The 11,385-nt window shown below is 45.1% G+C and overlaps 2 protein-coding genes across 2 annotated transcripts in view; one reads left to right on the top strand and one right to left on the bottom strand.

Annotated features, from left to right (window-relative positions):
- LOC101759209 (partner of Y14 and mago) overlaps positions 1-3,358 on the top strand; it is a gene marked incomplete in the record, with an annotated part of 4,886 nt that extends 1,528 nt beyond the window's left edge. Inside the window, 2 exon segments of the mRNA XM_012842898.2 lie at positions 1,931-2,179; positions 2,919-3,358. Coding sequence (XP_012698352.1) covers positions 1,931-2,179; positions 2,919-3,056 — 387 coding nt within the window.
- Positions 3,359-3,920: 562 nt separating this feature from the next.
- On the bottom strand, positions 3,921-8,640 carry LOC101753801 (mitogen-activated protein kinase kinase kinase 1). Its single transcript, XM_004984654.4, has 9 exons — positions 7,463-8,640; positions 6,717-6,801; positions 6,345-6,407; positions 6,051-6,208; positions 5,727-5,802; positions 5,562-5,621; positions 5,051-5,158; positions 4,664-4,924; positions 3,921-4,301 (listed from the first exon to the last, which is right to left on the bottom strand). The coding sequence occupies exons 1-8, from the start codon at positions 8,470-8,472 to the stop codon at positions 4,700-4,702; spliced, it is 1,785 nt and encodes a 594-aa protein (XP_004984711.1). The 5' UTR covers positions 8,473-8,640; the 3' UTR covers positions 3,921-4,301; positions 4,664-4,699.
- Positions 8,641-11,385: the final 2,745 nt, after the last annotated feature.

The following is an 11,385-nucleotide window of genomic DNA, read 5'->3' on the forward strand; positions in this document are numbered from 1 at the left end:
CCATCTTTAAGATAATCACTTGCTCGCAGCTTGTTGGAGCTGGATTGTGAGAAATGGATGAGCAGCAATAGAGTTGGATAAAGACCCAACTGCAATACATTAATTACTACTTTTGATCACTTGAGTGTGGCAGTAATCCACATACAGCTCTCAACAAATGCATACTAGCGTAATTACCCCAATCTCTTCAATACATTCAATATTATACTGTGTTCCAAGTTAATGATAAGTGTTATGTTCAGTTCCTGAACAAAATTTAGGTCGTTTAACCACGAGCTTGTTGAGTTGTTAGCTTGTTACGAACAAGTTCAACAAAATCTTATGGAACTGCTTTGTTTGTAGAATTTGGATTTTCATAACTCATTAGGCTGTTTAAAACTAGCAGAATGCAATAGCTGTCTCACATTCCTTATAAAAACTTGGGCAATCTGGTTATCTCAAACATGAAGCAGCACCAATGCTGAATTAATGATCCATGTGCAAGTATTTTGCATTATTGCATCTTGTATTCACTTTATTGCAGTGCCCCAGCTTATGTTGCTTCAGGTAGGCCTGATCTTGTTTCATTATTGACCGCACAGCGTTTGTTTTATTGCATCCCTCTAATCGTCTTTCTTGCTACCATCATGATTGTTCTTATCTTGGTGTACTGACTTGTCGGAAAAAAACATAGGGATCAGATGAAGAAAAGCGTGACTCATATGTATAGCTTAGCCAATGCCGTCAGTTACAAAACAATGCTGTTTGACTAGTTAAACTGATCTGAACAAAAATGGCATACTCGTACAGACAAGTTGGTTATCGGTGCATGAGTTGGAGAATAACCTTATGGCAACACGGGATTAACTGTTTCTAGGACCTAGCCCCCTAAGAGTTTGTACTTAGTATGGGACTTGGTGTTTAGTCATCATTTTATGATTATGTTCCTAAGTCCATAATGTCTTGTAGTTGTCCCGATTGAAGCGTGGATGCCATATATTGGTTTTGTTACTTCTGCAGAGTTGGAGAATGACCTTATGGCAACACGGGATTAGTTGTTTCTTGGACCTAGGCCCCTAAGATTTTGTACTTTGTATGGGACTTGGTGTTTAGTCATCATTTTATGATTTTGTTCCTAAGTTCATAATGTGTTGTAGTTGTCCTGATTGAAGAAGTGTGTTGCTCTGTGGATGCCATATGTTGGTTTTGTTACTTCCGCAGAGTCTGGCCCTACTGTTCCCTCCTAAAAGAAATGTGTTGTCAATATTATTTAGGGAGCTGACTATGATACAAAAGCATCATCAAAATATTTCTGCTAGCATACATCAGGTTGAAGGAAACACCATTCCTTCCTTTCTAGAATAGTCCCGAATCCCGAGACATGCATTATTAGCTCAACACCAAAGATTTTGACTTTGTTTCCTTACGAAGAAAGTTTGCTGTGTGACTTAATTTTGAACTGACTATAATTTCACCCTGTTTTCTTCATAGCATCTCAGCTGCACTATGTGTATTTTATGACGTGTCATCTTGCAAACTCTCTGTCCTCACAATAGACTAATGAATTTGTTATCTTCTGAACTATCTGATTGATTTTTTTTGGGCCAAGTGATGTCACAAACCCGCTAAGAAATAACAAAGCAAACAAATAGTGTGTGATTAAGCATAACAAGATGGCAATCCAGCTCCCCTGATGAAAACTAGTGTTTTTGTTTAAGCTAATCCTTGAATGAGTTAACATGATAGCTTAAGTTATTCATGCTACATCAGATATAACGAAGAAAATTGAAACAAAATAAAAGGTAACGTATTTAGCTTCTCATCATCTGGTCAATAATGTCAACATTGTATTTCAATTGTTTGTACTACTTAATGGTTGGATCTAGTTTAGATTGAACATATCTGGTTTGTTAAGATGGCTGTATGATTTAATGCTGTATGTGTTTATTAGCAGGCTAGTTCGACAAATGATAAAGGAAAGGGCCTGGATATAGAGGAGGCTGGTGCTGGGGAAACAGACAAGGTTCTTTCTTCCAAAACTGATAAGCAGAGGGATTCAGTGGAAAGTGTAACAAAGCAGATAAAAGGCATTGCCATTTCTGAATCACCTGCAGCGCCATCCACAAATGCCAATGATAGCTCACAACCAGAATCATCTGCTCCAGACATAGACAAGAAAATTCGAGCACTGAAGAAGAAGGTTTTCCTCTCCCTCTCTCTAAGTCTGTGTGCACCTTTTTTTAGTGAACAAAAAGGCAAATTAAAGTTGTTAGTCCAGTTCCAAAATTTATTTCTACCATTTCCCTAGTTGTTTTGGGGCCTGGCCCTGGTTTGTTTTGTCCAATATCAAGTTGGATTTTCTTATTTCTGGTAAACTTCGAGTATATGTTTTCCGTTTCCAGTTTAAATATAATAGTGAAATATTGTGTCTTCCTGCAATGTTGGTTTTACAACATGAAATGTGCTTATTAATGCACTGTGACCTTGGCTCCTATTTGTTGAGGTGTTTCCCCCTATCTTCTGATTTATTCATGCCGAGCACCAATAATCTAATCAGTATCTGCCATTGCCTATTGATTGCTCCTTAGTTTATCTTTAGTGCATCTGTCAATGTTTTAAACCTGTAGGATTGGTCTTTTAGATTCTAGATGTGGTATCTGGTATACATTTTATCAAATATATATGTTTGTCTTTCTTATAAAAAAAATCTGGAATGCTATTTTTACTTGTTTGGGAGACCTTTACATATTGTAGACAATTACTTTTGTGTATTCTGTCATGACCCTTTTGAAAAAAGACATGTCTTTTTAGAGAAAATGATTGATGGATATTCATTAGTAGATTATTTATTTTACCGAGTTGATATTTAGTCTGCAATGTGTGTTAGCATGATGACAAGACAGGATGAGATCTGACGTGGATGAATTTGTCTTTTGCAGATACGTTTAGCTGAAGCACAGCTGCAAGGTGACCCTGAAAAATTGAAATCTGAGATGCAGGAAAAGTTGAAAAAGATTGAAGGGTGGCGGGCTGAGCTGAAGCTTTTGGAGGACAACAGAGCTCCGACGGGTTCCTAGACAGAATCGGGTTCAGCTCTGATGTAGAGTAGAGCCATGGCTACCAGACAATCACCATGGTGTTGTGCTGATCCAAGGTCCAATCAATCACCATAGGCTTTTCAATTACCTGCGGGTTGCTGGAAAAGCCTCGCAGTAGATGTGCCGATGTGTGCTCGCGCAGAACGATGGAGAATTTCTCATCGCACAATTTGTTGTCTCATGTTCGCCAGAGTTCCAAGTTTGTACCACAAGATGATATCCATTTGTCAGAGACCACACAATGAGATAATTCAACCGATTATTGTGACTGTGTGTCTGCAGCTTCTGTGTACTATGCTAACTCTGGGGATTTATTGGAGCTGGATCAGAATTTTGTTCCAGCCCTAAACCTAGAATGCATCTCTCTGCACTTCCACTAGTAGTATTCATAACTTTTCGGGCTTGTCGTTTCTTGGCAACTGACGGAGTGCCGGACAGATGCCCTGTCAAGGTCCGTCATACTTTTACAGAAGCCATCACGATTTATCTTGAAACGACCCATTTTCGGAGTTCCTTTGTTGTCCTTTTTACCTTTTGTTTTCTTTTGGAGAATTATTTTTTTCTTTGGCAGGACAAATTTCCAAGAAGTGGAACACAAATTTTCCGTGTACGTAGGCACACACACAGGCGTTGGCGGGCGGGCAAGTCAACAAACACCGCGTGAGAAAGGAATCCCGCTGCGCTAGGCCGAGAATGATATGGTACGGTACGCCAAATGGAGACAGGCTGAACCCGGCAGGCCAATCGAAGAATTTTCTTGGGAAGTTCCGTGCATTGGAAAAGAGAGGAAAGCATCGCCGTACGGTTCCTGCCGTAGCAAAAAAATGACAGCAAGACATGCGGTGTCAATCTAACAACTGTCGTTGACAGTTCCAAAGCATTGATTTTTTTCTTTCTATTTTTTTCTCTCTCATAGAAGCATATCATGGCACCAATACAAATCCCATGCAGACATATTTACATCGCCCGTTCCCACTCTACATACAACTCATGCGCTCAAATGCACATTCACTGTTCCTACCTCCTCCGGCCTCCGGGCAGAAGAATATTAGCCGGCGGCTCAACCACGACATCTTTCTTCCCTCTAACATATGTCAAAGAATCAACTAATGGAAAGAACACTAAAAGGTTGACAAGGATGCCATTGAGCGTTTACAATACTAGCTCTCCAGGCAAACCACCCTCCCTTTCAGCCAGCTCCGCATGATAAGCGGCGACTAATATCTGCAGGCAGAATAAGCACAGAAGTCAAAAGTCAGATTAACCCACACGCTTATGGAAGAAACAAGTGGCACGCTATCCAGCCACAGCTAGTAGCAGCTTACGGCAGGAAGATGACCACAAGCTATACTCAGAGGGTGTGTTTGGTTGCTTGTATCATTTGGTTCATGTATGGAATGATTCAAAATAATAATGATCCTTTTGTTTAATTGGGTGAATTGTAACAATCCATCCATGATGAAGTCATCCCACTTAATACATTATTCTACTAATAGAAGTGAACCATACGGTACAAGCAAATTGGTTAAACCCCACCATCGATGAGATGAAATATCTTAGCACAAACATGAAACGAGGTAACTTACCATTCTGCCACCGTGCTACAAATCATCCCCCGCTTATCAATTGATGCCACGTGTAGTTGAATTTGAGCGTGAAGATGTCCTCATGGACCGTACTGATCTTATTGACCTGTTAACGAATGGATGCTCCAACAGTTTGGATGCTGAAGGTCTGTCTTCTGGATTGGGTTTTACACACTGGCTTATAAAATCACGGGCATCCTTTGAAAGACCACTAGGAACTGTTGGTCCTTCCCCTTTACCAATTCTGTATAAAGCTTGTGTCTGCAGAATAAGTAGTAACTAGTAAGAATGGATGTAAGCATATATTGAGAATTGAAAAAATTGTATTGTATACACATAGGCAGTTAGGCACCCTAATAGTCAGTACTAAATTCTAATTTCTCTCACCCATTCCAGATCAGGATAGGGAATTTGGCGTGTCAACATCTCTAGGACGGTGCAACCAAGACTCCATATGTCAGCAGCAGGTCCATACGTCTGTTTTGGATTGATAACCTGAAAAATTAGATTTTAGTGCAACCATATATAATGATCTTACAGGGTAGGGCCAAATCTTATATGCTGTTATCCAATAACAGAAGTTCACCAGCGCATGCATGGAACAATGCCTAACAGGCTAACACTAAATCAATGAATCATCAAGCTGCACTGAAATATTAACTCAGCTACTCTACTAAGAACCAACTTGATTAGATTTGAACTAGATATTTGATAGATCTGTATTGACACCACTGAAACAGGGCACTACCCAAGTAGCATTTCAGTACTTTAGATCTACTAATTCAAGTTCATTATTCTAGACAAATTATCAAAGGAAAACATAACATGAACTGGCAAATGCAAGCATACTCTAATATGTATTCTGTAAATAATGAACAAGCAAAATATGGTGGCATACCTCAGGTGCCATCCAATAAACAGTTCCTTTGCATGATTTAACCGCACTGAATTTGGTAATCTGTAAGAGAATTGATAAAACAATATTGTATCAGAGAAAAGTAGTAATGGATAAAATCGAACAAAAAATATGGAAAATTTGCAGATTGCAAGCAGAGTAGCAGACCTCCTTAGCAAGTCCAAAGTCTGCAAGTTTCACAGATCCATTGACATGCACCAGAATATTTGCACATTTAATGTCTCTGCATGATGGGATTTTAAACTATACTTTAGAACAAATATATATAACAGTACAAGAGTACATTGATAGAATTCATACTTTTCAAATCAATGTGAAATATACAGATTTTAGGCATTGCTTTGCAGGGCTTTCATTTAAACTAATGGGCACAAAATGCCCCACCGTATACCTCGTTATCTCCTCATTCATTACACTAAAGCAGGATAAATGACACCATTATAAGAATGCAAAGTTATCTAATTTCATTACCTATGAACAATGTTCTTTTCATGGAGGTAAGTCAATCCATTGAGGATCTGCCTTGTATATGCAGAGACATGAGTATCTCGCAGGCGGTACTTCTGATACAAAGATGCAAGGGATCCTTGGGTCACTAGTTCAAGGAAGATGTAAAGTTTCGAATCTTCCTGCAAAACAGTCACATAATTGGATGGTCATCTACCTAATAGTTAAAGGGCTCAGAGGGGTTATAAAGGGAACAATTAATTTCTGTCCACAGAACATATAGTATATCAAATTACTTTATAAACAGAAGTTACTTACTTTGTCTGTTCCATAGTACTGTACTATATTCTCATGTTCAAACTGGCTCAGAAGTGCAATTTCCTGAAAAGATCAAAATACAATAGCAGAGGTCAAATTTGTGACACTCTTTTTTTCTTTTCAGGAAATCAGGCATAGTTTGCCAGCGTAGCCCTCTTAAGGCTAACAGCAAACAGGCCAAAGGATAAAATCTCAGAAAATCATAGTGGAAATCCACATAAATAGCCTTTCTACCTATCATGGACCAGAATATCAGCGTGCCATACAAGTTCAGCTATCAGTACTCCAGTAGTTGACTCGCAATATGATGGGAAACTACCAGTAATATATTATAGCTCTCATATTATCAAGACAAAACAAAATGAAACAAACCTGCTCAAGCTGAAAGATACACTGCTTCGCGTTGCTCCCTTGATCAAATAAACTTACTTCTTTGACGGCAAAGAAGACACCCTCACTGAGAATATGGTGCAGAAACAGAACAGAACAGAGTGTAAGAGACTTCAGAATTGTGACAGGAAAACACTAGAGAAGGACAAATAGTGAAAATAACCATCCCTATTGAGCATTGGCGAAAAACAATTTGAGTATGTTGTTCTTAAAGTTGAATATCCAATCTACTATGACCCCAGAACACACAAACAAGTAAATTACGTCGACCTAAGTTCTAATTGGAATAAAATCAAGGTTCTGCAGAAAACAGAAAAAAGAATCAATCAAGTGATCAAGGAATTATGTGTTCACCCAGAAGTCATGCCTCATGGGTGCATCATTTTGGCACACTGAGATGTCATGCTCCCATGTATGATTGAGGATTTGGTTCCTCAAATTGGATGGGGACCACAATTTTGGTTGATTCTGAACTGCTACAACTTAAGATCATGTTGGTTTAGTTGTAGAGGACTATAGCATGCAACGGACTCAATTACTACATAGTACATACTACTAGGCTGTACTTAGTGTCTGATTTTTAACATCTAGAAATGGAGCCGGTAAGCTATAATAAGCTATCCTGCGCTAACTTAGGACAGGCATAGCATGTTAAGTTGTTGATTCCAAGCAACTAGCAAAACAGCACAGACGAATTGAATTTTATGTTTAGAGAGAGGAGCACTTACTCGCTGATGCCCTCATAGACCGTCCCAAACGAGCCACTCCCCAGGAGCACCCCTCGGTTCCATGACCGGATCTTCCTTCTGAACCGCCCGTTCGGTGAGATGTAGAACATGGACTCGGTGGTCGTGCTCGAAGTCTCGTCGTCGTTCGTGGTCGACAGGGAAGAAGTGCCAGTGAAGCCCTCGGACGACTCCCCAAGCCTGAGATCATCCAACGTCAACACTACCGCCGTATCCTCGTCGTCCTCCACCTCCACCGCATCCTGGTGCCTAAAACCTCGGCCAGATCTGCTCGCCGGGGCGTGCTCTTTCTCATCCGGCGCGAACGACCGCAGGATATCCCACGTGGATCCCGCCCCGCAGACAGCCGGCAGCGCCATCGAGGGCGGCGGCTTGAGCACAGGCGGCGGGCGCAAGCCCTTGATTCCTCCCTCCCCAGCTGCCTTCTTCACATCCGGACGGGTGGACTCGAGCGGATCCAGCCATGCCGGCCGCTCCAGTGCTTCGATTGGGACGTCCCTTGCCGCCTGTTCCTTCGCCGGTAGCTCGGGTTCGGCGTCCGCTGGCCGGATAGGCTCCTCCTCTACACCCTCGCGGCGGAGCGGGGAGTCCCGCGCTGGGGTTTCGGGTTTGTGCCGCGCGGATGAAGGCGAGGACCGCACGGCCTTGTGCGCCTCCCAGTCGGCGATCGGGATGGCGAAGTCCTCGGGGCCGGCGAGGCCGAGGCTCTGGCAGAGGAACAGGACGTCCCCGCCGCCGTCGCCGCTGCCGCCGATGCGGAAGCTGTTGACGAGGTCGAGGGAGCAGGCCGCGGAGGCGGCGAGCGAGGCCGGCCCCGACGCCGGCGCGGAGGCGGGCTGCGGGGACGGCGGGAACGGGCAGAAGTTGTTGGCGTCGTAGGGGATGTTCTTGGACGCGTTGCGGCGGTCGAGCCTGCGGAGGCGGCGCCTGGAGGAGCCGGAGCCGCCCGACGGCGACGGCGCGGGGTCCTGCGCGGCGGGGGGCGGGCCCATCGGCGGCGGCCTCAGCTCATGGGGCGCCCTGGAGGACGCGGTGGGGAGAGGGAGCGCGCGCCGAAAGCGAGAGCTAGCTGCGCTGCGCTTGGGGGATGCGGTGCGGGGGGACACGGCAAAGAGAGCAAGCGGGTGGGGGATTTTTTCTGGTTCGTTCGTTAGCCGCGGCCTCGGGCTTTTGGTTGGGTTTTTCGGCGGGTGAGGTGGAGGAGGGGGGGCGAGCGAGCGGGGATAGCGTTGTCCGCATTGACTCGCATCTTTTCGCCGCTCCGGCCCGGTGGTCGGGTCAGCGACGCGACACGGCAACCGCGGCCAGATGAGCTCGGCCCCGCGCCGGTGATCGGGTTGCGCTGGAATGGTCTCGCTCTCGCCGCGGGTTGACGGGTGCTGACGTGAGGGCAAACGCCAGTGGCGAGCTCAGCACTCAGCAGCTGGTGGATTGGCACGTGGCCAGGTGCGCAGAAGATACTCTGCTGTACCACTCCTACTCAATGTGTCAGTGGGCCGATGAGCTCTCCCAACACCAACAGTGGTGTGGTGTCTGCACGTGCGTCGGTGCGTGCGCGTTCGATCGTGCCAGATGATATCCGGGAGACAGTGTGGCATGTAGGGAACTGATCTTGTACATTATAGATCGTCAGCCTGTCATCAATCAATCCCATGTCGGCTTTCGCCTTGCTGAGCTTGCAACGATTTACCCTAACTTACCGTGACCTTTTCACGCGTTTGGTTCCTTTGCTTATTTTTAGCACGTGTCACATCGAATATTTAGATACTAATTAGAAGTATTAAACGTAGATTATTTACAAAACCCATTACATAAGTGGAGGCTAAACGGCGAGATGAATCTATTAAGCCTAATTAATCCATCATTAGCAAATATTTACTGTAGTAACACATTGTCAAATCATGGACTAATTAGGTTTAATAGACTCATCTCGCCGTTTAGCCTCCACTTATGTAATGTGTTTTGTAAATAGTCTACATTTAATACTCCTAATTAGTATCTAAATATTCGATGTGACGGGTGCTTAAAAATAAGTCAGAGGAACCAAATCAGACCTTATTGTACCCGGTGGAGCAGTACAGTACAATACTTAGTGTGAAATCATTTATTAGTAACCATAAAAAACGACGTACTTATAACAACCAGAAACTGGTCAAGCACGGAGTAATCCTGCACGATCGAGATCGAGCATGACGCACGGGGTGCATTAATAATCCATGGTGATTTTGCGTTATTACGGGTAGCTTTCATGGAGCTCAGCTCACTCGACGGTACTGCCAAGACGCGTGCCTTTCTGTGGCCTGTGCGTTCCCCAGGCGGCAGGAACGGAACGGGACGGAACGGCCAGAGCGAGGCGTTTTTACCGCCACCACACGACCGAGACGACCCAGGCTGGCCGTGCCATTACCGCCCGGCCAGGCGTCCCTGTGTCACTAAACAGCTAGTGCTCGCTGCTACGGCCACGCGAGCCCAGTTACCCGCAGCAAAGGTACCTGCCGTGCTCCCGCGGTAATCCTCGATGTTTACCGTTCTTTTTTTCGGCTTTGAGCCTTGTGGTCAGCATCTATGCGGTTGCATCTTCAACGACAGCCACGTAGTCTTCTTGCCCCAGTGTTCAATGGCTTCTTCTTTTCTTTCTCGCACCGTAGTCTTTGACCACCAAGCATAGGAAATCATATGTTCATTCAGCGCTTTTTACCTTTCGGGCAGATAGCCCTTGTTGATCCCAGGGCCGGTCTTCTCGTATAAAATTTGCATGCCAACGAACAACAACGAGGAAACATGAGTCCGTTATTGTTGATGCCTGATTTGTTTTTTTTTTCAAAAAAAAATGATTGATGCCTGACTGCCCGGCGGCGCACCATGTACATGTACGCGTGTGGTGTAAAGTGCGCACGTTGGCAAGAACGCCGCTGTCGAAGTGGAACTCGGAAGCACCCTGGAAACGAAGCACAGATATACGTGCATGTGGCTAAGACAAAAAACATCGCAATTGCTTTTTGGGGGAAAAAAACAGGGAGAGAAGGAAAAGAAAGGCAAAGTGCATAGAAAAAGCGAGAAGGTTTTCGAGATTCCGAGGGCATCTTCTCCCGTCATTTGCGTGAAATGAGCAGGAGAAGCGGCGCCGAAACGAGGCGCGCGGGCAAAACACCTGGATTGGAAGCAAGCACCGAGCAGGGCGGCGGCGCACGGCCGGAAACGAGGGCGAAGCAAGCAAGCGCATGTGCTGGTGCGTGGAAGACCAGGAGAGAGAGAGAGAAAGAGAGAGGAGACCCCGAACGAGGTCGACGACGAGAAAGCTCAACGCAACGCACAAAGACAACGCAGCGCCCAATCAACTCACGCAAGTACAGAGAGCGCTACGAGCAAAAGGTGCCGTGCTGCCAACTGTACAAGGAAGATCCTTGCGTCATCCCTGAATCTGAAAAATCTGAACGGCTGAATCCCTGGTCTCTAAAAAAAAAATGAAGGCGGAGGTGCTCCTTCCTACTACTCCAAACGGCAGCTTTCTTGTACAAGCACATCCCTGCGCGGCTGCGCCACGGAGGAGACCGGCACGACGACCCGGGGGAGCAGCCGCCCCCCACCTGCTTGGACTCGAGTCGACGGCGGGGTCCGATCCGGGGGCCTCCTGTGATCCTGTCAAATTATTGGGAGACCTCGTCTCTACGGAGACTTTTGCTTGAACTTCTAGCCCTCCTCAACCGTCGAGAAAGACTGCAGTTATCCCTTCGCCATCCACCCCATTTTTACTGTTCAAGTCGATCAACCTCAGGTGTTTTATCGTTTCACCTCGCAGGGGACCTCGCATTTTTACCGTCGAGTGTCGACTGATTGAAGACAAACAATCAATAAAAGAAGGACCTCGCAGTGATCGCAACAACTACAGGCGATGCCGATCTGCA

The sequence above is a fragment of the Setaria italica genome, chromosome IX (genome assembly GCF_000263155.2).
Source record: "Setaria italica strain Yugu1 chromosome IX, Setaria_italica_v2.0, whole genome shotgun sequence".
NCBI lineage: Eukaryota > Viridiplantae > Streptophyta > Magnoliopsida > Poales > Poaceae > Setaria > Setaria italica.